Below are 27,455 nucleotides of genomic sequence, written 5' to 3' on the forward strand. Positions count from 1 at the left end.
CAGGTTTGCAGCCACTCAGATTCACTGGCATTTGCTGTGAACATATTAGGTATTTGAACAGACATTCTTATGGAGGGGACAAACACATCTTAGTGCAGATAACATCGCATGAACATTCATTAAAGTAATTGCAGGAAACTGTGAGAATTCATGATCACAACACATCTTTATCTAATGGTGTAATTCGTCTTTTTTGTAGCAAGCATAGTGCCACAAAGTGGAGGGTAACAAGCAGCAAGATAGTTTAAATTACAGTGATAGCGGAAACTGCCAAAAACCCATTTAGGAAGGAAAGAAATAAGTGATAATTTGGTTGCTAAACATTTTTTTATGAGGAGAAGTAAACTAATAATTGACCAGAACGACTGCACACGCATATTACACTGCTACTGCAGAAACTAAAATAAAAATAAGCTGTTTACAAACATTAGGTTTATTTAAAATATGGTATAAATAAATATGACACTTCTGTTACATGGCAAGTTACACAACTGAGTCGAGACTAGCATAAAATAAAAGGACAATTCTCTTCAGTATAAAATAATTTCATGCCAATGGTAATTTTATCTGACCGCAGTCTCATCCCCCAGAGCAGTACCATTCATTTACAGCAGTTACATTACAGTGTACACCAGACGTATTCAATAATTTGACCACATAAGTTAGAACTGGTTTATCAGTGATAAATAATAATTATATATCGTTCAAGGACTCATTTCAGTCACAGAAAATCTGCTCTTTTTCTAGGAAAGCCCTGTCAGCAGCTGTAGTACAGTGACGTTTTGTACACAAAAATCACTCCTCAATAAAAAGCAAACATGCTACACCTCAGGTGAGTTGTAGATCAATGAGCCTATTAATAAATTATAGAATAATCCTTGTGTTTTATATTTAATAACTGAGGTAAAGATGTGAAGAGTAAGAGTAGAGTTGTATAATTTAAAAGATTTCTACCTTGATTTTTTTGTATGCACTTCTTTAAATATAAAAATACTGGAAAGAGTAAAATAAAATTACATCATTTAACCAAATGTGTTATCAATGACTTGATCGGGTCTATGAAGAGAGTGGTACAAAGCCATGCTGGGAAACATTTCGGGCAGATTTTCCTTTATGTTATGTCCCATAATTTTAAATGGACCTCAGTTATCAACAACACATGTAACCCTCAATAAAGGTGAATGACAAACTTCCTGAGTTTACAACATTTCTAAACTATAATATCTACACAAAATCTGCACAATCAGTTGAAATGCCAGTGTCAGTCTTAGTAATTCACAGTTATTAGAATCATCTTCCACTCTGCTGTTCATAACTCTTAATGGGAGAAACTGCAACATGCATGAGGACATTGTTGGTTACATATACATGAGGCACAAACATTGTTTATAATTCTCTACAATTACCACTTTGTAAATGCTCTAGTGAACAGATTCTGTCCCACTAACTGAATGTGCAGCAGTGGTTGTGGTGATGGACAATGAGTTAATGAGCTGTCCTGCTTCTGATAAATATATCGCAAAGGACGTTTCACATCCAGCAGACACAGAATATTGTTATCACCTTGTTGGGACAGCATTTAAGGGCATGTTTTAACTCTTGTTTAGCTCTTTACAAAAACTCTTGAAATTTTCCTTGCTAAATTATTCTCCTTCTGCCAACCCAAGATGGTTGCTGACTGGTCTCTAGGCCCGTGTGACTGGGACTGTAGCTATTGGATTCAAGGTAACAGCCAGCAACCATTCGACAACCAGCTAGGGAACAAATATTTTTCCTTTGCAGCCTGTGTGACTAGGGCCTTATTCATTTCATCATATTGCGTCATACATCCAAAATGGTGAACAAGTTATTGTCACACCGTCAGTGGTCATGTAACTCTAAAACCTGAATAGTGACAACTTCTGCTATAAAAGATCATACCCAGTATTGATTCTTCTGCAAAGTGGGAGTAGCGGTTCTAATCATTTGACATGATGTAACAGGGGAGCCATTACTCCATGAACTTACAACCATGTTTGAATCTATTGCGTTATAAGTTGTGCCCTGGTTTGGTGTCAATAACCGATCAAGCACTGGGCTGCCTGGGCAGTTATGGTTTAGAGGAGTGACAGTCACAGTGGGAACTGCTGGGCTCCTTTGGGTTTGGCCTTGGTAAGATGAACTGTTTGGAAGACCGGTGGATGTTTGCTCCTGTGCTGTAGCAGTGCTCTGCTTTCTTTGCCTGTGGTGTCGAAGAAAGACAACCAGCACCACAAAGATGATTACAAGCAGCAGCAGCAGAGCAAGCAGTGGTAAGATAATCAGGAGTGGATTAGACGTTTTTTGAGGGTAGGACTCGACACGAACTGGTGTGTTTTTGAAGAGAAACTCCTCTGTTTGAGATGGTTTGCCCAGAGTTGTACCAAAAACGCTAGTTCTGTTGGAGTTTCCCCAGCGGTTGCGACCTCTGAACTTTTGCTGGTTTATGCTTGGTTGTTGGGTGGAGAGGAAAACTGTAGACAGGACTGGAAAAGCAGTCTTGATTGATGCCTGAGGCACAGATGATGTAGCTGAAACAGGACTCTTTGTGGGTGGAAAAAATGCTGGATCATATGGCACAACTGTAAAATGTAATTCCCCTTTAGCAGGTTGGACGCTATCAGCTTTCAGAACAAATACTACTGAATCGTTTAGCTCTTCAACTCCAGTCATGTTAGCATTCAGCTCTAGGGCTACCTTCGCCTGCATGATCTCTTGAAAGGTGAAGGACTCCACTGGGATAGCTTTTATGGTCATTTTTAATTTTGGTCGAACCACTTTCCCATACCTAGGATGGGATAATACTTCAAAGACGGGGTCACTGTCACTTATATTAGCCAGTTCAGATGCATTGAGAAAGTTTACATTGAATTTGACCGTAATCCCATTGGGAATCCTTAAACCTTTACCAGTCTGGAGTAAAGGTTTCACAGTTATGTTAAGCACTTGGTCAGTCAGATTTGCCTCTGAAGTGAAAGCAGTGAACTCAAAGCTGTCTTCGACAGAAGAAAGGGAGATCATATGGTAGGACAACCTTCCTGTCTGGAGATCTTCCTGGTCAAACAGCGTAACCTCTCGGTTGTCTCTCAAAAGTTTGCCAAATCTCAGAGGCCTTGTAATCTGGTAGTAAACTGTGACATTTTTCCCATTGGTCTCAGCAGCAACGTTGTCCTCGGTCAGAGATACTAAAGTCCTACCTTGCTGGAGTTCTAATCCAGTATTTTTGACAAGAGTGATGGTAATTTCTGACACTTCTAGGTTAAAGAGTTTGTATATTGGTTTATGATAGCCATCTGTAACACTGAAGTAGAACGCTCCAGAGACAGAACTTCCATCATGGACGAAACAGACACTTCTGTTATTGATTTGAGCTTGGGTAAAGGCCACTATTGACTCATTCAAACTTCCTTTGAGAGCCAAGTAACCATTGCTTGGCTTGCTTATCACGGAGAACTTAATATCATCAGGAGGATTGTCCAAGTCTTCAATTTTGAGATTTTCTGGCCCAAGGGCTATTGTATCTCCTTGTACCACCTTCAGACTTGGAGCTTTGGTTTTTAGCAAAGGTGGCTGGTCATTCACAGGGATGACTGTAATATTAAAATGCTCCACAACAACATCACTGTCATCTTCAGGGCGTTGCGCAGTTTTTCCCTTAGGATTAAGCCAAGCGCTGAATATAAAAGAATCCTGAGTTGTCTCCGAGTTGTCGTGTTTATAGGTGATACCATATTTTTTAATAATGAATTGTGAGAAATTAGGTTTCTCCTTGGTTAGGTTTCTCTCACCAACCACGATGACACCATGTTGAGGCAGAGATGTTACCTGAAACCACACCTCATAGGAGCTACGCTGAGGTGTAGGCAGCTTGGACATCAGGTTAGTGGCATCGAGCTTGGACTCGTCAATGATGACACTCTCCCCTTCTGTCACCTCAGCACCTGTCACCAAGCAAACTTCAATTAGTCAGTCCCAACAATGTGCTAATGTTAGTGCCATCATCTACAGTTTTAAGAGTTTGAGAGGTGGGTCCTAGGAGAAAGCACACCTGCCACTTGACTAATTGTTTTAAAAAAGGAGGGCTTGGTAGCTAATATTCTCTTGCTTCTCCCCAGCAGGCAAGCATGTGGCTTGTCTGGGTGTTTTTCTGGTTTACTTTTCTTTCTTTTAAACACTTAGGCACTGACTTTTTCTCCTCCCACTTTCATTTAATTAAACAAATGTTGGTTCTCTTAAACTCTGTTATCTGTGCCGTCTCCCAATTTCATCTGAATTTTACACCGGTTCAGAACACACATATTGTAAGGATGCTCACATGATGAAGTTAATTTTTTTTTTTTTACCTCAAAGCAGCAGCGTGTCTGACCAGAGCTGCTAACACAGCTGTAGAGTCATATTCATACCTGTGTTTGCAAGCAGGATTGTGTTGTGTTCGGGTCCAGTATTCTCATATGAGATGTCAAATCTGAAGGTCAGACTGTCCACTGAAGCAGGTGGTGATGCTACAGAGAAGGTCATCGAGTCCATGGCTTCCCAGCCAACTGACTCAACAGGAGTTTGAATGTAAAAAACCTCTTTCCTGTCCACCTGTGGTACACACACACTCCAAAGAGTCAGGCAAGCCAAGTTACAAAAGAAATGTACATCTATGAAGTTACTGAAATCAGCCATCCTCAAAATGAACATAATCAACTGTGTAATCTGTGCAGCGGCCTCATTCTTAAAGATGTTTCTGCAGTCTGCATAATATTTATTCATTACTTTAAATCTGCTCTGCTCAGCGGTAAATATAGGACAACCATCACAACTGTGTCTGTGTCACATAATAATCCACCAGTAATAATTGATTACATAAAAGCATTACATGTTTTATTCATACAGAGGAAATCTGGCAGTGTTCCACATCAGCGGAGAAAGCCTATTGTTTAGTCTTTCTCTGTTTCATATTATATAGCACATAAGGGTGATAAGTATGGGCATGACCTCTGGCTCCTCACACTTACCATATCTTGTGTGAAAGTGGAGATGTCTGCTGTTGAATTATTAGGCTGCCTCATCACCAGACGCCCCAGTTTAGGATGCCGTGTCACACTGAATGTTATTACACGGTTTGAGGTGTTGCTCATGTCATTGGTCACTGCTTGTAAATACTCATTTGTGATTGGTCTCGAAGAGCCTGTACAGAAATGAGAAATTAAATAAGAATAGTAGCTTTACTGATAAAGTGGCCTGCTTCAGCATCCGTCAACAAAAAGATTGTTTTATTGAATTGAGTATCAAGTTAGCTGAAACCACGCAGTTAAAACCTTTTTTTCTACATTTTGTAAGTTTTCCCCTTTGAATGCGTTCCACATCTTTTTGACTCCAAATTATGCAAAACAAGGTCTGGAATAGACCGATGAGATTCCTTTGATGTGTCAAATTAAAGCAGCACTGCAGACATCAGAGACATTTTTACAGCACATCCAACTGCAGTGCGGGTGTTACATAAAATCCAAACAAGAATTTAAAAGTAGATCGGCTCCTTGCAGACGTAAATCTTCCGCTCGGGGAAAATGTAAAAAGAAGTGTCCACTGAGAGTAATAGGTGACTTCTAAGGAATTCTTTCTTCTTAAGATGGATTACATAGATTTCCACAGTCCTCCTGTCACTGTGAATATTGTTGGGATCCTAAAAGTCTGGTGATGAATGATGGAAATCAAAGATAGAGAGACAGAGGGGTGAAAGCACAGTGTAACCCATTCATCACTTTTTTTAAGCAGTGCTCCCACCATCCATATCTATCATGGGAAATTTCCTGCCTGGAAGAAGAGAGAGCAACAAGTTTCTTATCTTTTAACGACAAAAAACAAGCTTCTAATAATATCCAGTATTCCCACCATTAAGTAACTGTATCGGCCAATTAGATAATTAGCTTTGTGTACTAAAATAAAAGTGTAAATGTCTTTACTGACACTACGACTATCCGTAAGAATGCTTTCAGGTAAATGTGGTTTCTAAATTCAGCATTTGCAACCATTTAGCAAGAAGTGTTTGCACAGTTTCCCAGAAAGCACCAAGACATTTAAGGTGTCTGTGAGGAAAGAGGAAAAATAAATAAATCTATCTTCCCTCCACACTGTGAAAGTGTTTCATGTCACCCCTCACCCCATCAAAACCCTTCATTGTCAGTTAAAGCTCCCATCCCGCCCTTTCTATATCTCACTCTCTCTCTCTCCGGCTTGCCTGGCACGAAGCACAAACAGGGCTGTCTCAGGCAGACAGTGGCACAGCTTTTCAAGTACCCACTCACCCTGTGGCTGGGAAGCTCAGCAGAGCGTGCCAGTTGGCTGTATTCTATCCTCACCATATCCGTTCCTTCTAATTCACACTGAAAATCTCCACCACTGACAGACTACTGAAAATCTCAGAAAACTAAACATGTTTGCAGACACAGTTAACACCCAGCTGGCCTATTTTTATCTCCAAAATATTAACAGTAAAAAATATCAAAACATTAGGACATGGCAAAAGCTGATTCACTGGTCTGGTATTCGGGGATAAAAGTGCTTGCTGCAGCTGTTGTAGATGTGCTGAATTATTTAACTAAAGGAATTCAGTGGTGTTTGGTAGCGGTCAGGCTGAGCATACAAGCAAATTTTGATGCAAAATACAGTTAAGTAGAGACTGATGGTGTCAGAAACAGTTAATGTTTCATAGAAAAAAAAATTCCCCACCCCCAAAAAAATCCTAAAATAAAAAGAGGAAACCAATACTGTGCTCATGGTTCTTACTAGTACCACAGAAAACTTGTATGAGTTGATGACTGAGGCGAATAAAAATATGCCGTTTCAGTTCTTTTCAGGAAGCAGCTGTACACTTGATCATGACACAAATACTTTTAAAAAACCTCATATTATTAGAAGGGAAAATAAAACAATGGGAAGCATAGTTAGTAGTTTAGACTCAAGTCTTTTTGTTTCTTGCTGTCAACAAATCATGTGAAAAAAAAGCTATTTGGTTTTAACCACGGCCAGATGAAGCTCATTACTTCTGTCAAGGAGGTGATACAGCTGGTTTTGGTTTGTTTGTTAGGAGGATGACCCAGAAACTTATGGATGGATTTGATCTAAACCTAGATCCAGATCCAAGGATTTCTGGAAGAATTCCTTACTGATGCAAGGAGGGTAAAATTCAACATTTAGCATAACATTTAATAGAATTTAATATTTTTGTAAAACACATCAAAGTTACATAAGACAACAGCTCAGTTCAAGAAAATATCAAAATAACCTCAATCCAGATTTGCTTCTGGATCAAGGGCGTTGCTTCGTGTAAAGAGTGAAGGGACTTTTCTTGCTTGGTGGAAGTATGCAGTGAGACCACATACTGGTTCACTGTTCCACTGAGCTCCATTATTCTCAAAAATAACACAGCACTGATGTACAAATCTGGGTCTGCTTTTCTTTTAGAATTGCACTGTTCGTAAGTTTTAGGACATCTTAAAGTCAGATATTTCATACCCTTTGTCTGAGAGCTGAGCACCAAGGAAGAGGGAAGAGGACAAATATTAAAAAATAAACAAATAGTTGTTTTTTTTTAACAGTATTAAAAATATATAGCCAGTTTTAGACTTTAATAATCACAAGCTTCTCAAAGAACAGGTTTACCTGGAAAGACCTTTAGTGGTTGACTCTTCTCCAAACTGAGAGCTAGGGCTTTAGCAGTAATACTGAAGATTTGTCTGGGAGTGAAGTTCACACCATCATTGGCCTGGAAGTTGAATCCTCCTGACATAGCACCTGGAAACATCATTAAACAAAACACTAATATTAACAGATCAAAGGATAAGTGGCATTTCCTTTACTCAAGAAAAAACAGCCTTGATTTAGTTTTGTATGTACAAGTTTTTACTTTATTCTTGGCACAGACATATAAAAGAGCTCAAGAAAATGTAACAATTCCAAACGTCTAAGTAACCTCTGAGTATAGAACATAAATATTATAATGTACGTGTGGGTACACGCATGTAAAAAGAACACTTTCTTTTAGTCTTGCACGCTGTTATGACAAGCTTTCATGGTGGCACAAAACAAAGAAAAAGGTAGATAAAAATCAAAACAGTAAGCAGAACCCTGATCTGAGTCACCATTAAATGTTGACAAAAGTTATTCACTACGTCACAGCAGTTCCAGACTATCAAGTATTATCACCTCCAATCTGACTTTCAGCCCACTTGGCCGGTCTCATTTATGCAATCAAGCCAATGGATAAGAAAGAAGGTTGCACACCGTTCCTACAGATTACTCTAATTCACAGAGAAACTGGAGAGAACATCAAACTGTAGCAATTGCTAACAGCACCTTCTAGTGGGTACAAAAAGGAATGGCAAAAATAAAAGATTTAAAAATATTTGGAATTATTTCATTTAAACCATGCAAGAGAATGAAAAGAATATAATATATCACAGTATATCTGCTGAATACCCTATAGCAACAGAAACTACTCCAGTGTCCATCACAGAACATTAGCTTTTGTTTGGAAATTTCCAGTTTAGAGTATCGACTCTGGGTTGAGTTACTTCTAGAACATGAAGGACCTGAAACTGTACTTGTTTAGACCTTGAGCTTGTATTGCCTATGAGCTAAATATTGTGTTCACTCATTCTTAGTGTATGACCTTTATATTTGTGTGTGAGTTTGTGTTTAAAAACACAATTTTAATACAAAATGTTCCTTTTAACTGATGAAATAGAACCTGATTAAAGACTATACAAATTAATTTGGGCAGCAGACTATAAAAAATTACATACTGAATAATATTATGATGGTAATCTGGCTGAATAATTATTAATTACATTCCTGTTTGGTAGTTAGCATTTATCAAAATTATTTTAATATGAAATTGGCTGGACAAAGTTTGCTATTTCTAGTTAAATATTTAAATAATTCAAATTAAAATATTAAATTCAGTAGTCCTCTCTCTGATATAGCATGGAAAATACATTTACCTTTGTGAACAAACACCAGCTGCCCCTGGTCTATGTGGGCCTGGGTGAAGTTGAGCACTGCCTTCATCGGGGCGCTCTTCAGGGCCAGGTGTCCATTGCTGGGTGGAGTCACCATGAAGTGGAGCTCCTCTGGTGGTGTGTCTTGGTCCTGCACACTCAGATCATCCAAAGTGATTTCTGTCACTGAGGACACCCACACCTGGACAGGGGGCAGACAAGGACAGAGCAGAGACCATCTGACCTCAAGGAATCTACAAGATTTTGTTTGACAGGGCTCATAATGCAGAGGCTCACAGTGCATGACAGCTAAACCCAAGTTTGACATTTATTGTGGTATTTGGAATAAAAAGCTGCCACATCTGATCATGAAACTGGGGCACAAAACTTGCTAAAATAAAGCTTATTTACATTTGTAAATGCCAATCTTTTCCCATTTAATCTAGGCAGTGTAGAAGAAGTATGCAGTACAAAGTCTGTAAGGTAGAGCAAAATTATGTGCCATTTTATGAATTAAAAGTATCTGCACCACAGCTAAGCTACACCTACTTTCTGCAAAAATATAATAGCATACAAATGAAATAAAAGCCAGGCACATAAAAGACCACAGAATTAGCTCATGTGTTCCTGTCATTCATTAGCTAATGCAACTGACAAAGATGCTTTGAGTGCGAATCCAGCTATAAGGCTATTTCACAGGCTTTCTTCTTCTTTCTTTTGTCTTGCTTCTGTGCAACATAACATCCACAGAAGGACTGCTACAAAAAATGTTCTAACTCAGGCAAATATAGGTGGTAATACAATAAAAACCTCAGGAAAACTGTCACTCAAACCAAGGACATTTCAAGACTAAATATAGCCATGTAAACTTTATACACAGTTAGGTGTTCTGCAGAGTGTTGGTTTGGTACAGTGAAGTATTGCTTCCATGTAAATTCAAAAGCTCAAGGCTAACACGAAGAAACAGAGGATCTCATTCACACACAGAACACGAAACTACTGAACCGTGCAGACACTTGACAACAAAAGATGAGCTTCTACAGTCCAGTCCAGAAGAACGATTGCATAACAAGCAATTGTTGTTAGGACAGGTTGTCATTCCACAGTAATTAATGCAATGTTGTGATCAGAATGATGTGAATGTATGGCCTGTAAAATGCGATGAACTGCACAAACCATTTTGAGCTGTCAAAGAACACGTGTCACATATGATATTAACAACACCTCTGCTTTTATAACATGTCAGGTCACCAGCAGCAGCAATAACAGATCCCTGAAACTGAAGCAGCTCAAAGGAATACAGCCATCATTAATTCTATTAACATCTGTGCTTTTTATATTGGCACAAACCTGTCTTCTGTGATGAGAAGATCAATGCCAGCAATATTAAAGATGATAATTGTGTTGTGTGTACTTCCTAGGACAAAAATAAATTTTATTTTTATTTAGTCTTGTGTCAAATGCTACAAAAAGAAAATCATAAAACGATGATTTTATGAAATTAAATGTTATCTTGTTATTCCCTAAACATTCACGACTGTAAAAGTCCGTATAGATTACCTATAAGTAAAAGGTTTAAACATTCCGCTGATACAAACTAGGGTTGGGTGTTTTTTTTATTATTTTCCCACTGGCCACCCTCAGTCTAATAACCAGCAGTGGCTGATACATCTGGGTAGGTGTGTTCAGGGTGCACAGCCTGTATCTTTTGGTAATGGTGGAAAAACTAGTCCCTTGTAAGTAAGCTTGCTTATCCAAAGTTTCAGGATAGCTTGCAAGCTCAGAAATTTGTCAGAGGTTGGTGCTTTGTTCTATACCAGCAGTCCTCAACCCCCGGGCCACAGACCAGTACCGGGCTGCGAGAGTTGAGGCTCGGGTGTTTATCGTTAACTTGGTTTCCCTGGGTCTTTTCCCGTGTTGTAGTTGTGTGTCTTATTTTGAAAGAAATATTTATGCGTTACCATACCGACCAGAGAACATTAAGGGGTAGAGAGGAGGATGCTACTCTGAAATGTTGTTGGCGCATTTCAGGAGGATGCCGCTAATAAAGTTACACAATTACACAGTGAATTCGCATTTATTATTATATTTACAAAATAACACAGTTTTTGTCTTGGCTGTATCATTTTATTTTGTTGTATTTATCTGCGACGACTTAAAGGCCAATCCGTGAAAACATTGTCTGACATTAAACTGGTCTGTGGCGCAAAAAAGATTGGGGACTGCAGTTCTATAATATCTAGCATCAACCCTAAAATGCCAGATCTCCATAGCAGTGTTTGTGTCCAACCATCTACTTTAGCTCAACACACTGGGGTGCCATGGAGCTATTGGGCAATTGTGTTGAACTTGTTTGTTTACAGAGCTGAATCTTTAATGACAGAGCACAAAAATAGGCCAAACAAAATGTCAAAAATCATCCAATACAACAGTTTCAAAAAGAAAACAGATTATAGCTAAACTGTATATTAACAACAGAATCAGTAAATAGCAGTGCTGACAAACTCACTGCCCACTTTGTTGGGACACCTCCTCAACTTCTCCCTAACATAAATATTTAATCAACTTATCATACGGCAACAACTCTGCATTTAGGTTTATACATGGTCAAGAAAACCTGATTTAAGCGACTCTAAATGTGTATTTCAAAAACTGTTGAACACTGGGATTTTCTCAGAGAATGGTCATTAAGAAAGAAAATATTCAGTGAGCAACAGTTCTCTGGGTGGAAAGCCCATGTTGATGTCAGAAGATTGGAGTGATGAGTCTTGATTTCTGCAGCAACGTTTAGATAACAGGGCCAGAATTTGGTGTCATTAAAGAATGAATCCATTCTGACTTGTACCAACAAGTATGGTAGGTGATGATGCTGTAATGGTAATGGGGATATTTTCTTAGCACACTTTGGACTCGTTAGGTACAAATGAGCATCATTTAAACACCACATGTCCATCTCTTAATAGCTACAGTGTACCCATTTTCTCATGACTGCTTCCAGCAGGATAACGCACCATGACACAAAGCTCCTATCGCATCAAATGTGAAAATTACTACTAGTACTAGAAAACTGTCAGCGAGTATCTACATAACTCTATACGGACCAAGATTCATACTTTTAGCTTTTGGTATGAATGCTGAGAACCAAACAACCAAAGCTGAGCCAGAAAGTAAAAACATTAATTTTAGGGGCAGTGGATAGTAGTGGATTCATTATTTACCACGTAATTATTAATCAGTAAACAACTTACCGTGAAGACATCACTTCACCTTGCACTACTGTCTGTTCAGCTGAGATGCTAAAAATGCTACACGTGATGCACACTCTTCCAAACTTGAGTTTCTATAAATTGTTTTTTTCAAATCACACAAACTACATGATCACAGCATTTCTAAATGAGTTAAAAAAAAAAAAAAAGAAAGAAAGAAAAAAAAGTTAGGTTTCTACTTAATCAACAGATATAACATTCTAAAAAGAGAACAAGTAAACACTTCCTGTTAAAAAATATTTTTTGTATGTTTTACAGAATTAAGTTTCATCATGTGCTTTTTTGTGTTGAAGGTGTGATCACTGTTGTTTTCACACACTTACCGAGCAGACTCTTGTTTATTGGCAGGTTTGTGCTTGGTGAAAGGTGGGCAAAGTGAACAATTATCACAGTTTGCAGAAGAGAGAATTTTGAACAAGAGTGAAACAAAAAAAGAAAGAAAAACAAAAAGAAAAAAAAATGCATTCCTTACTTTAAAAATATAGAACTAAATATGTCAAGTTGGATCTGAACTTAAATAAAACACTAAACACTGGTGAATGGACCTGAAAAGCTCAAATGATAATTAGCAATGAGCTGGCCTTATACTTTAAATTGTTACATTATTTAAATGGATCATAATGTATACCAATCAAATAGAAGCCTCTGGAATGGGACAACACACACTCCACATCAGCCCTGCAGCAGAACATCTTAAGTGAGTGTGCGTTCTTCTGGTGTGAAATGACTCCACCTCCAATAATCCCCTATTTAACAGGAAGTCACAGCAGGACTGATGAACAGCACACATGAGATATGATAGACCTCATGCTGCTGCTTATCAGGCTACAGCTTTAGTAATAGAGATGACAGATTAGACAAATTTATTTGAGTCATTAGTGCAAAACCTAAACTGCTTGATGCTTCTTTTTAACATGTTTTTAATAAGATGTCTTCTTTTATTTAATCATGTGTCTGTCTTAGCCTTTATTCTCTTGGCAAGTTCAAAAGGTGGAACGCTGCACTATGAGAAAGAGTCCTCACAACTCAGTGCAGCATCGCCATGAACAATACTGGTTTCAGTTACACAAGATATTTTCAAGAAACAATTGTTGGTCTTTATTTCTGTAAATAAAGAGTTGAAATGTGGCAAAAGGAGTAGGGGCTATGACCTGTAGCAAACAGCCAGCAGCTAATGTCACATCGGGTACACATTTACCATGTGATATGTGCCCTAACCACTCAGCCACCATCTCTCTCTCTCTGGAAATACTGGAGTATTTCCAAGGGCAGGTAACGTGTACTGATAATTCCAGCTTGCAAAAAGAAATATAGCAAGTCTTTTTAAAAAACTGAAACAGAGAATGTAATATTTGCATAAAAAGTGTTTTTTCTAAAATAATTCAAATGCATATACACACATGATTGCAAGAAAAAAGTTCACTCTCTTAAAATCATGTGCAGGGCATTTTTAAGACCAATGATTAGAGGTAAGACAGGGCCACCTTGTGGCCACTGATGAATCAGCTCCCTAGACTTAAAAGCCTTGACCTCCAACTTAACACATATTTAAAAAAGAAAAAAGAAAAGAAAAAATGGCTCATTTGATTTAAATTTAACAGAGCACACATGCAGATCAGTTTGTCAGTCAACATCACCAAAATGTAAAACTTGCCAGCTACTCTTTAGCACAGTAAATGTTAGAAGTTGCTCCTCTCTGTGTCTGCAGGATCCCAGAGGAATTTGAGGCATTTGGGGCACAGACTACAAAGACCTATACTTCAAACTCTCCTTACAGCTGGATCTCCTCCAACTCCAGCCAGAGTTGTATTTGTATTACAGAGTAGCACAAGACAGCACTGCTCAGCAAATATACACAAAAGACAACTTGTTTAATTTATAAGTATAGATATGTATAACATATCTGAGTAGGGATTGCTTTTCACATACAGTATACTAAACATATATTAAATAACCAGAACATTTTCCTTTGGTAAGAAAAGGACAAAAATAAAGGTGAAGTAGAGCAAAAGTGGACCAAAATGAGGCAGCGTGGTCACAATGTTTACCATTTTTAAACACTCAACACTTGAATATTGTTGAACAGATTTTATTTATGGAAATTTATTTTCACCATTGGATCTACTGTCTCTGTAATGCTCGGAAATAATCCTTGACTTAATTAAAAGTTTTTATAATAAGCCTAAGAAATCATTTCCAGCCACTCCAGATCCCCCAAAAATAGCAGCTCATTGTTCAAGTCATTGTGATATATCTCAATACTGGTTAGAGTTGTTTGAAAATTTAACTTCTGAACATCATACCAGACTTTCCTGCAAGTTCTTTTTATGCTTGATTTAAGTTGCTATTCTATGCTGCAAACCCCTATGGACCCTCTTCCACATAGCAAACATAGTTTCCCCCATCCACCCTGCCAGCCAGCCATGGCAACTTGTAACACTGCCCACATGACAGTACGCTCTAGTGCCAGACCTCCTAGTAAAAAAAAAAGTGTCTGAAGTTTAAATATAGAGCAGACTCACCCTGAGGACCCTGTTGGTTATAATAACAGGAGGCTCGTCGTTGGCGGGTATAACCTGGATGTGCACCATCTGAGCTGCACTCTGCTTCCTCAAGCTCGTATCATTGGCCACCAAAGTGAAATTGTCAGCTAAGGTTTCACTGCTGTCGTGGACGTAGTAAATGAACTCATGCTCCACCTGAATAATGATCACAGAAAGGATAGACTGTCATAGCAAAGGGTCTTCCAAAACACAGCAGTGCATAAAACTACCTTATGATGCTTAGGTCACAATCTCTTCTCTTGCATATAATTTCCACATGATAATAATGTGAAACCTCTCAGAAAATACTTAAGGGCATAATGACAAGATTAAAAAAAAAAAACTAGGAAAATGATGATATTCCTATTGGGATAGGGTGGGAAAGATTTTTCTTTAAAGCATTTAATGAGAACCAAATCGAAGGTTACGAAGGTTACTTAAAATAATTAGTCCAGTCAATTAATGAGTAATTGATGGATGCATCCTCTAAATTCTAAACACTTGATGCAAACAAAAAAAACCAAACAAAAAAAATAAAATAAATGTCACTGCGACACTAAATCAAAGCAGTTTTATACCCACCCAACTGCCAGTCTAATGCTATTTTCTGTGGTAACTGTAAGAGAGTTTGTCAGAATATCTCACCTGCCTCCTGGTGAAAGTGGTTATGGCCACACCAGGATGTCGTGAGTGCTCGATGTGACCATGCTGCGGGGGCTGAGTCAAATTATAAAAGAAGTTGATTCCCGAAAAGTGTCGATTGGTGACTCTGAGCACATCCTGCGTCAGTGCTTTGGCCGCACCTTCGTTCAGTGTGATATTGGAGACTTGAAGTGGGATGAGCAGGGGGATGATGTCTACAAACATTTTAATGTTAGTGACATCAGTGACCCCGTTGGTGGCATCAAGGATGAAGGTGTCGTTGACTTTGTTTGGCTCCACCTGCACATACTGAATGTTCCCGCTGTTGATGTCATTTTGGGTAAATGTGTTGACAGGGGACTGTTTGGTTCCGATGTAGCGCTCTTCCGCTTCAACAAAACGCCTGAGAAAGCCATAAGATGGGGCTACCTTTACGGTGAACACAATCTCAGATGGCAGGTTGTCCTCGTGGGTGACCTGCAAGAATCAGAAAACATTTGGTCCTTAAATTTGAAATGTCTCTTGTGTCACTGAGGTTTAGTTGTCGTGTGATTCTCAACAAAAACTGGCAAAATAGTAAAACATAAAAACAAAAACTGGTCAAAGATTTGTTTTAAGCCTTTCAGCAGCATACAAGCAGTTGATGTAATATTTCCTTCAATTCAGATTACGGTACTTATTTCACTCATTTATCAAAAAAAAACTTTAATTGAATGCTTCAAAGAAATTAAAGTTCTTTAAATGAAAATACTCACCTCTAGTTTAGTTTCATCAATCTTTGCTGGTTTTCCCTCTTCCACCAATAAAGTATCATGATGCTGTACAATGGGAGGTCTCTGATGACTTTCCAGGTAAACCTTCACATTGACCCTGCTTGTGAGCTGAAGACTTTTAGCTTTCACCGTTATGTTGAAATAGTCTGTCAGATATTTGCTGTCATTGTGCCGATAGCGGATCAGCCCTGCTTTTAAGTCAGCTTGTGTGAATGTCACAACGGTTGTTTCATTGCGGTAAAGACTTCCATGCTTTGGACCATCGTCTAACTTGAAGATAACCTCCTTGTCATCTCGGATGTCCAGATTTGACATTACACTATAATTGCTGGTGGAAAAGACCACTGAATGACCTTTCTGGACCAGCAGGCCGGTGTTATTGTCGACTTTCAAGAAAGGGTCATGTGCACTGATGTGTAAAAGGCCTGACACAAAATGTTTTCCATCGGAGACAAAAAGTACAAATCTGCCAGAGCTCACACCTTTGTGAATGAACAGCACCCGCTTTTCTTCCAAATCCTTCTGTCGAAACTGGAACAGCCGATAAGTGGTGTCATTTACCAGCACGAGGTCTCCCATTGGGATACCACGTCGAGTGTAAACCAATTGACCGTCATCAAAGTCAGAGTCGGCATCTTGATATTGCAGATCTTCTGTAGTGAGTAACTTCTGTCCATCCCTTACTACGTGGAAAACTTTATCAATTACACGTACTGGTTTTTGGTCATTTAGCAGCTGAATGGATATGTTAAAAACACTTTCCTTGGAGCCAGGTTCATCTTCTGCAATAAAAGGTTTGAATCCTTGGGTGGTGGAGGCTATGAAAGTGAATTCATCTTGAGTCGTTTCACTGTCATCATGGACATATATTATACGTTCCTCTAAAATATCTTTATTACTAAAGGTTAAGATGTTGTCATAGCTAGCATTGGAATTTGACTGACTTATACGGACTAGCTTTCCATGTTTTGGGCTGTTTATAACTGTATAAAACATATCCTTCGTGCTCAGAGTCTCTGCAAAGAGCTCATCTTTGGTGATAAGCTTACTTTCTCCCTCCTGAAGTGAGAGTCCTGCATTTCTAATAAACACGCTGTTAACATCAGCCTTAATAGAAAACTGAAAATCATAGTTCTGTGACTGAGCATGTTTAGAAACCAGATGAAATTTGAATCTGTCAGTTGTATCTTGGTAAGGTCTGTCAACTAGCTCGTAATGCACTTTTAGATCTGTTACATCTCTTTGGCTAAAGGTGGAGTTCTTCTTTAAGACTATGGTGTTGAGAAGTAATTTCCCTTTCTTTGGTGTAGTGAGAACCCGAAAATATAGGTCATCCTCTGAGAGAGTCACACCTTCAGTTGTGGCAAAAAGACACTCTGAGTTTAGTGTCACTTTCCTCACTTTATCCAAATCTATCATAGTGTTTCTCACCAGGTGGTACTTTACCCACTTCACAGTGATTGGGAACAAGATTTCAGTGGTTTCCCTTGCAGCCACATTAACTTTACACTTGAAGTAATCAGTGGGATTAGATGTCTGGATGTCTTGGAAAGTACTAACATATCTCAAGCGCTCCTTTTCTAAAAGCCTTTGTGAAAATGAATCAGTATGCCTCCATTCACCACTTGAGTGAAGTCTCTGGAGTTCTCCATACTGAGGTGGTTCAATGACATCGTATCGAATGTCTACAACCTGGTTCACAGCATTTGTTTGCAGAGCCAGCTGCTTTGAGCCAATAATAGCAGTTTCTCCTTGAATGATATCAAGGCCTGTGTTGTTAGCAATCTTATACTCGAGTGCTACAGCCATAATTCGTAAAACTACAGTGTTGCTGACCTTTTCCCCATCACTAACTCTCAGAACTATCCTTGAATTTCGAACCCCTGTGTGAACATAGTATACCCTCAGTTCGTCTAAGTCTATATATGAAAATGAGGTCACTGCCTTGCCTGGGTTGCTTTCAACTTCCAAGTATCCTGCATCAGCATTCAAGTTCCCAAGTACAGAAAAGAAAAGGTCTGTGTAATTGCTGTCAATGTCTGTTGCCATCAAAACATCAGTGGTGAGGCGTTTCTTTGAGTTCTCCAGCAGAACAAAGAGATTTCCTTGAGGTAGACTCAACTCAGGTGCATCATTAGTGGATGTCACTGAAATATTGTAGCGGTACAGTTTGGTGCCCTTTAAATAATCAGGAACTTGCTTTCGACTACTAGAAAAAATTGAAAACATGAAGAAATCATCCGGTTCCTCTGAGCCTCCGTGGATGTACATTACTCGCTCATGCCAAAGGTCCAACATGCTGAAAGTATTCTCCTCTTGGTCCTGATCGACATCAAGCCTTATCTGACCTCGAAGTGGTTGCTCCTCTATCCGAAACATAATTTGAGACTGTCGAATGCCAAGTTTTCTAAAGTCCAAGAGAACCTTGATGTGTTTGGCTTCAAGAGATGCTCGACCACCCTCTTGGACTATAAGGTTCTTAAGCTGCACAAAATTGAAACCATACCTTCTGTCCAAGCCCCATGCAAGTGTGGACATATCAATCGATGGTGTTGGTGTTATCAAGTGAAAAAGAGATCCTGGAGTATTTGTTGGATTCAAAGCAGTTGGTGGATCTGATTCTTTCTCTGGCTCACAACCAACTGATATATCTTTGGTGACTACAGCATTAGAGAGACCCATCTTAACTCTGTTAACTGCAATGTTCTTTAGACATCCTTTGAAGGAACCTCCCCTGGCACGCTTTCCAGATATAGAGACAAGCCCCATCTTTTTGACTTCAGATCTTGTGCCATCATCGATGCCTCCAACAAAAAGATAACCTTTAAGCTGGAGCGCTTTTGGGTGAGGGATAATGCCAGATTTCACCATCTCTCCATCAATAGTTAGTTCAAGGCTTTTGGAACTGAAATATAACTTGATGGAATGCCATTTTCTGTCATTGATGAGCGTGAGTGAACGAAGCTCAGTTTTGGTTTCACCTGTTCCAACAACAGCCACAAGCAAACCGTCCTGAATCTCCAGAGCCACAAACTTCTCCTCTCTGGCTGCATTGTACAGGATAATTCCCTCTTTAGCTGAAGTGTGCATAACACACTCAAATGCAGCCTCCTGCTCAGTAATCCAGGTTGGAAGAGAAATGTAAGCCCTCGAGCTGAAGAAACTGATAGGGTCCTCTTCAGTGGCAAAGAACTGGGGACTGCAGCCTAAAGACACTTCATGAACATTCTTGTATCCGGTATATGGTCTCAGTGATGACAGCAAGTCACGTTCATTGAAAAGTACATCATCCATGCAGCCTCGGAAGCAAACTGGGTCTCTGGGCAGGTAAGGTCTATCCAAGCCCCCTGAGCCTCCAACATAGAGACCATCTGTGTTGAGACTGTAATGGGGACCTGGCACCTTTACACTGCTGTGAGAGTTTGAGTCAACAGTAAGAGTGATGTTGAGCTGCACATGATGGACTTCCACATGGTGCCAGGCCAGATCGTTGAGATGGGTTCCCCGGTCTGATTCTAACATCTGCTCCCCCGATCCAAGATCCAATTTCAGCTGGGAGAAAGAACAAAAACAACTGGATTACAAAATATGACATTTTACGAAATATTATGCAAATGCACAGAGCAACTTAAGGAGGAAATTAAGTAAATTTAGGCTTATTATTACATAACAATAAAAAAGTATTTGCTCCCACCCTGATTTCTTTTTTAAATATTTGCTATACTTTAATGTTCCTGATCAAACAGTATTTTCTATTAGATAAATAGAATGCAGTTTTTAAATGAAAATCTTGATAATTTAAGGGGAAAAAATATTCAAACTTACATGGGCCTATGTTAAAAAATAATTGCATAATATAGCAGGACAATGATTGGAAGCATATTACCTCAGAAATAGCTAAAGAAAACAAAACTAAATTAAAAAAAAAAACCCTCTTCAATGTGGCTGAATTAACACAATTCGGCAAAGAAGAGTGGGCAAAAATTCCCCCAGAATGATGTGACTCATTGCCAGTTACTGCAAATGCTTGATTGTACTTTTTGCTGGCAAGGGTGGCACAACCAGTTATTAGGTTTAGGGGGCGATTACTTTATCACATATGGCTTGGATAGCTTTTTAAATAAAACCATTAATTAAAGACAGCATTATGCATTTACTCTTAGGCTATCTTTATCTAATATTAGATGACATCAAACATCTAAGTGTGACAAATATGCAAAAAAAAAAAGTTGGATGGGTATAAAATACTTTTTCTAACTTTTCACTTTTTCCAATACCCTTTAAAAAAAATATATCCCACATTAAATATGACTCATTGCTAGGAATGCTAGTAGTAGTATGCAGGTCCAGCATGTGGCTCCAGACCGATTACCTCAGGAAATACTGAATGCACTGCCATGAAAATTTGGTTTATGGTCCCCGAAGGTTGACACTACGGACTTCAGCGACTGTGAAGACCTATCAACTTTTCTCTAAGGACTTTATTTTATGTTTGTTTAGTTTAACACAGTTTGACATCACTGTGACACAAACACTTACAGCATATAAAGTCTTAACTTTAATGACCCAACAACAGATTGACAGAACAGAACCAACATTGTTGGTTCTTAAAACAAGGATCTTGATATATTTAGTGATATCCAGAATACTTTGGTAAATTGAACACCATCAGTAGTTTAACATAAATTAAACAGACATTCATGGATGAACTTTGATAACTTTAGTGACTCCTTAATTTTTTATCCAGTAATGCAAAACCACTTTTGTGCTCAAGTACATGTTATTTGGTATGATCATACAGAAAATATAATTTTAATACAATCTAAAATTGTTTATACAGTGGTACACATGTAAAATAATAATTCTTGAAATATTTTCATTGTACAAGCAAAAGTAGAGAACCCCGAAGGAGAAGCAAGATTTAAATTGCTTATTTTCCATGATGTCACCTGTGATTATAACAGTGAGCTTTGTCTGTCGTTTAAAGCAGGAAGAGCACTATTATCTTTTTGCCTTCAGCTATGTCCTCAGAGAATCACATCACCTTCTCAAACTAATGCACCATTTAGATGATGTGCTTGTCAAGGCTTGCTGTTCAGTCGCCACTATTCATGGACTGGTTTCCGGGAAGCGACGCTCATGCCTGACTCACACGAAATGAGACCCCAAGCCAGAGGAAAACTTTTGTGACGGAAGAAATAAAACAAAACAAAACCCTAAAATGGTAACCAGTGCCAGTTTATGAACACGGAGTTCACTCCTCGTGCTTACTAAGGTACAACTCTGCAACACAGTTGTCAGTGTGATTCATTCCCAGCAGCGAAAGTCTAACACAAATAGATGCTTAGTCACAGGGATTTCTCTAGTCTGAAGCAGAAAAGCTCTAATGCATATCTGATGACTTCCTATGTTTCCTATGAATGTGTCTACTTACAAAAAAGTCTTCTGGCAGTATATCTGTGCATTCTGTGTGCTGATTTAGCCTGGCAGGGCTGCTTACAAGATGCTTTAGAACAGGGGTGTCAAACTCAAATACACAGTGGGCCAAAATTCAAAATGAAACAAAGTCGCAGGCTAACATTAATATTTATTGAAAAAAAATTCTTCCTCCAGATATAAGAATGAATCTTTTCTTATGGACTCAAACAAGTTTAGCTGAAAAACTGAATATGGAACAAGCAAAGTTTAATACTAAACAATATATATATTAGCTGTATAATACCAGTAGGCCAGCTCTAATAGTAATTTGGTATGGCTTCGCGGGCCAAATGTAATTAGACTGCGGGCCAAATTTGGCCCGCGGGCCAGAGTTTGACACCTATGCTTTAGAAGCTATCTTCAATGGACATTTTGATTTACCTTTAAATTCTCCATGCAAAGCTTCTGTTACAGGACTTTAATGCTTGTGGCACAAGCTTATCTTTAATTACTAAATTCCTGTGTAAACCTACTGTACACCTACATTTTGATAAATACAAAATAAATCTCAAAAGGTGGCAGTGAATGCTATATTTAACCACATACAGCTTCCTTTTAATATAAAACTGTTGCTGAAACATGATATTTCATTGTTTTCCACTCCATTAATTAAGGCTCATTCTAGTATGAAATTCAGAACCCAGATAAACAGGAACCAATAAACTTTGTGAAATAATCATTATTACAATAACAGATCAGTGAAAAAAAATCTGTATGATACATGTTTGAATACATTTGACTTTCATTCACAGTTTACACAAATTTATTTATAAAAGCGTTTGATTTTGAACAGACTGAGCTTTGTAGGCTGAGTTTAAGAGGACAGCTCATGATTGAACAGAACAAAAGCTACTGGAGTGTAGATATATAAGTTTAAGATTAGACTGATGACAATATTTGAACAACAATGTTTAGGTCATTTAACTGTGCATACCTTCTATATTACATTACATTAGTTATTATACTGTAGAACATCAGGTAAAGAACAATACACTACTTAGAGATGGGATGACTAACTCATTCAATAGTTGCAATGACAAACAATTTTGTGATATTTCATGTTTTATTCTTGGACTCTACTATAGGTCTGCATGATTGATGGTTTAAAATAATCCATATTTATTACATATTGGGCTTTGGTGCCTTTGGTCCTTTGTTACATGGAAGCAGTTGGAAGTAGATTTTTGGGGGTATATCATGAAGAGCTATAAGAAGAGGGAATAAAACTGTCTGAAATGGGGAATTTAAAGGAGTCTGAAGTCTGAACTTTTGGCTCACAGAGATTACTTGCACATATATTGGCCTCATTACTTTGGCCATGTTTAATATGAGCATCCACAATTGTAACAGACGTGTGTTTCACTGTCATCCAGCCTCTCAATCATGTGGTTTGAGTGACTAATCTGTCCATGATCTCAAAAATCTTTCATCATCTCGTTGTGTTCACTGTGACAAGAAGTGACTGGTATGGCATTAAGACTCAGCTCACACCACACAGGCTTGTCAGCTTGTGTCAACGTGTTCAGAGACTGACACTGTCAACAGAGACAGAGCCACAGCTAATGGTGACGAATGTTTGTTTGTCCAAAATGCACATACATGTAGTCAGACACAAAAAGTAAAAACTGGATGTTGTGCATATAGCATACTGTGTGTGTGTGTGTGTGTGTGTGTGTGTGTGTGTGTGTGTGTGTGTGTGTGTGTGTGTGCGTGAACGTGTGAAATTATATGCCTGAACACATATGCTCATGTCCTGGAGCCATGGATGTACCCACCTGCAGGCGACCTGTGTGGAGCTCTAGTAAAAAGTAGTGGGTCTGTCCAGCGGCGAGAAACAGCAGGCCATTTGTGCTCGAGGTTCTGAAGCGAATGCGGAGCACGTTACGGTCGGACGACTGTCTCGCCTTGAGCTGTACAAAGCCGTCACCATAGAAGGAAGCTGCGAGAGGAAAAGGGATTGGAAAAAAAAACCTAGAGACTTAGAGGAAGAGTACATGTCCTCAATTTTGGTGTCTTTTTTCAGGCTAACTCACAATTATTTAAACTGAGACGAGTACAAGAGAGAACTGGGACAGGAAGTAGAGTAGCAGTGACTACAACAAACAGAGCAAGTCAAGTCAAGCATTGTGGTCTCAATATAGTCGACATGTGACATTTAGATATAAAAGCCAGCATAATTATCATCAAAGCTGTTCTTTACAAGTGAGCAGACTGTGTATAAGTGGGAAGGGCACACACAGAGCTTTACACCACACGCTGCGCACAAATTATACCTCACCTGATTTCAAAGACTTGTCAGATTCTCTGGATCTACTGAGTTTAGCCTTCGCGGTGGGCTAGTTACACTTAAAAGGCTCCATGCATTCAATTACAACAAGAATACAATTATTGTAGCTTTAAAGCTTTACCTATAGAATAATAACCACCTTTAAGACGAAACTAAACTCAAGCCTGCAGAACTGCAGGTTTATCTCTCGTTAGTAGCTGTAGGAGAAAGTTGTTCATGGTTTCTCTTAAATGTATAGCAGTTACATATGTTGACTTTAATGCCATAACAGCAGTGTACCAACTGAGGCAGTGGATGTGGAGGAGGCTTGCGGGAAGTCCGTCATGTTCGGGCATGCCCTGCCCTGACAGGAACCTTCAACCTGAACATGAAAGGCTCTGACGTCCCCACATTGTCTGTGGCCCCATGTTCCAGAAACAGCGTGGCGGACGGACCCAGCTGTTTCTTCTACATCACCTCCCTGCCATTTCACACCACCCTGTAATCTGGGCTAACATGCTCTGAAGCGTTTTTGTCTGAGCCTCCATGCCCGGGCACCACCAGTTCAGTTTTTAATGAGCTCCAGAGTCCCCAGCATATTGAATGGTTAACAAACTGAAGAAATGTGCCCATTCTACATTTGATTTCCCCCCCCCCCCTCCCCCCTGCTGCTAATGAGCTAAAAGTGCTCAGTGGGGGAAGCTAGATAAAGTTAATGTCTGCTCATGCATTACTCCGCCTCCTAAAAGGGTTAATGCACTAATGTGCAGTTTGCTTAAACTGATCCACTCTGTGTGGACCGTGCAATATTTTCTTTTTAAGCAATTCGATCAGTTAAGCATGTTAATAAGCCCTTGAGGCACATTAAGATACAATAATCAATGAGAATGAATTTAAAATATAAACAAGTAGAGAAAGGAAAACAAAATAAAACTTAGTTTGTATAACTGAGATGGAGCTTTAACACATCTAGGCCATACGTGCTGTTGCTTCATTTAGAAATTCTATACATAGATATATTTAAAATCATACACATTCTTATTTTGTTAACCTAAATTTATACAATTTTGGCTTGCTTCACATGTTAACAGCCAACTCTTATTTACTCCCCGCAAACAAAAGTCCAGACTTTAAGTGTCAACTAATGCTATTTTGTCAACCATGAGCTAAATCATCTGGTTAATATAATGTCTAGTAATTAAAAAAACACTTTTTCGTTTAACCAAAACAAACAACCACGATATACTTACTTATTATTTAATAGCTCAAAAGAAACTAAAATGATTGTCCCTATTGTGAAGCCAGAACTACGGTGGCCCCTAGAGACAAAGCACGTACAAGTTCCAAATAGCACGTACAAACTCCAAAACACTTACAAATTCCAAAGCACGCAGAAATTCCAAAGCATGTACAAACTCCAAAACACGTACAAAACTCCAAAACACATGCAAACTCCAAAACACATACAAAATCCAAAACACCTACAAATTCCAAAGCACGAACAAATTCCAAAGCTGAAATGAAATTAACTGACCAGTAACCAACCTAAGTTTGAAACCCTGTTTAGATGGAACTGTTAAATGTAGCTGGAAGTAAACAAAAACTGATATCCACAAAGGCATCCAGCCTTACTTATCTCTATTTATTTGTCCCGTGCCATTCATCTTCATGGTTCTGTGTACATAACAAGGAATAAGCACTTCCCAAAACTGTTCAAGAGGAATGCACGAACATTTTTCTCTTAAATTCACAAGGATGGACATGCATGCTCAATTGTATTTTAGCGTCATCAAGATGACGTTTAAGTCATATGACCGAAAGTCATGTTTGGTTAAAACAAAAGGGTCAGAACCTCCCCATCGCTGCATCTCCCAGTTTGCTTGTGAGGAAGTGGATTCTGGATCAGATGAAGAATGATGCCCCCCCCCCCAAAAAAAAGTAAACAAGCATTCTGACATGACCAAAAGTTTGAATTTTTGAGGGAATGTTAATTAAAGAGCACTGCAGACTAACCAGAAAACAATTCCCATGTTTTGAATGTTGCTCTATAATCTAGATTTCAGCAGGGTTAGTTTCTGTGCATTAAGGACATTTTCTAAGAGATTTCACAAACTGCTTTTTCAACAACAAAGCCAGAGAACACCTAACAGTTAATTTTAGGGGCGACAGCAGTGCTTGTCACTGCCTGTGTGCTCAGTTTATACAACAAATCAGAAATGCAACTTGACTGAAGTGCCTGTTTGGGTTTTTTGTGGACTCTCTGTTGCCCTTGCTTGTTTCATAATGCAAAGACAGTAGAGATGAAAAAAAAAAAAAGAAAACATCCAGAAATCCACTGAAGTAAGGCAAATATCTATACAGTAGTCATGTGCAAAGAAGGATATAGTAAGTGAGAGTCACTCTGAAATAATTCCTGAGGCCAAAGCCTGGATGAACTCTGAATTTAGATGACACATGTCTGGGATCAAATTATTCAAATGGGCTAAGGAATGCTCACATGAATGCAAATAATGTACAGCTAAACTGAAAATCACATCTCCCTCCCTTTAGGTCTCCTAAGGCAGCAACAACTGTCCATTTCTTTGAATTTAATTGAGTGTGCTACTGTCACAGTCTGATAGTTCTTTCACTGCAGTGAGCATCACAGTCCTATTTCTGCTGCTGTCTCTGATCATATCAGACTACTGTGGGCGTCCATACAGAAACAGATTATAAGAATGGGTGGGGGTTACTTAAATGAGAGGTATACTGATGTTTTCAGCTGAGTTCATATAAAAGTAATCACAGGGTTGTGCTGTTTAAAGACTAAACGAGCTGCTATTGTTGCTGGGAGTAATCGTGACACTGCAGCCAAAAGACCCTGCAGCCTACCCTCTATCACATCGTGTTTAATCCTGTTAAACTCAGGTCAACATTTTAGGACCTGTGATGCAGAGTAACGCAATATTATGTACCGAAATCCGTCAACAAACTATTGTTAAGTGATAATAAGCATTAGTGCTGTAGTTTATCACCGCCAACAAATATGGTGAACTGCACGCACAAGTACGAGGTATTTATAAACTGTTAATCACAGCCAGAGACTACAAACTAAAAACAGCGAAACAACTCTTCAAATTTAACAAGGGATAGATTAAAACACCCTGCCACTGAACGCATCATTAAATAAATGTATCGCTGTCGTTTTCATTTGATAAAGTCAGAGAAGTTGCAGTTGTTACCTCCTGACGCCAAATGGACAAGAAGCGACCACCAAAGCAGACCACAGAGCCACAACTTCTTCTTCTGGGTGTTTTTCCCAACAGAGTCCATCTTCCTCGTCTCGGTAGAAACGCTAATGTTTAGCCGGCAGTGGAGTCACATATTTACAGACTGGTTTTCACTTCTTCGCGCTTCGCTAACGCGACATAAAGCGACTAGAAGCTGGTCGTCCGACCAGTCAGAGAATGTGTGCACTGCCCGGACAGTCAGCAGGAGATCCC

General features: G+C 38.9%; 1 protein-coding gene across 1 annotated transcript; it reads right to left on the reverse strand.

The window, feature by feature from the left end:
- Nucleotides 1–417: 417 nt before the first annotated feature.
- On the reverse strand, nucleotides 418–27,455 carry cspg4ba (chondroitin sulfate proteoglycan 4ba). The gene is made up of 10 exons (XM_085475990.1): nucleotides 27,195–27,455; nucleotides 23,483–23,646; nucleotides 16,212–19,781; nucleotides 15,460–15,933; nucleotides 14,794–14,970; nucleotides 9,009–9,207; nucleotides 7,669–7,800; nucleotides 5,022–5,194; nucleotides 4,422–4,605; nucleotides 418–3,959 (listed from the first exon to the last, which is right to left on the reverse strand). The coding sequence occupies exons 1-10, from the start codon at nucleotides 27,283–27,285 to the stop codon at nucleotides 1,915–1,917; spliced, it is 7,209 nt and encodes a 2,402-aa protein (XP_085332116.1). The 5' UTR covers nucleotides 27,286–27,455; the 3' UTR covers nucleotides 418–1,914.

Source organism: Copadichromis virginalis, linkage group LG12 (genome assembly GCF_057382275.1).
Source record: "Copadichromis virginalis isolate Kocher_CV1m ecotype Utaka linkage group LG12, C_Virginalis_male_GT1.1, whole genome shotgun sequence".
Classification (NCBI taxonomy): Eukaryota; Metazoa; Chordata; class Actinopteri; order Cichliformes; family Cichlidae; genus Copadichromis; species Copadichromis virginalis.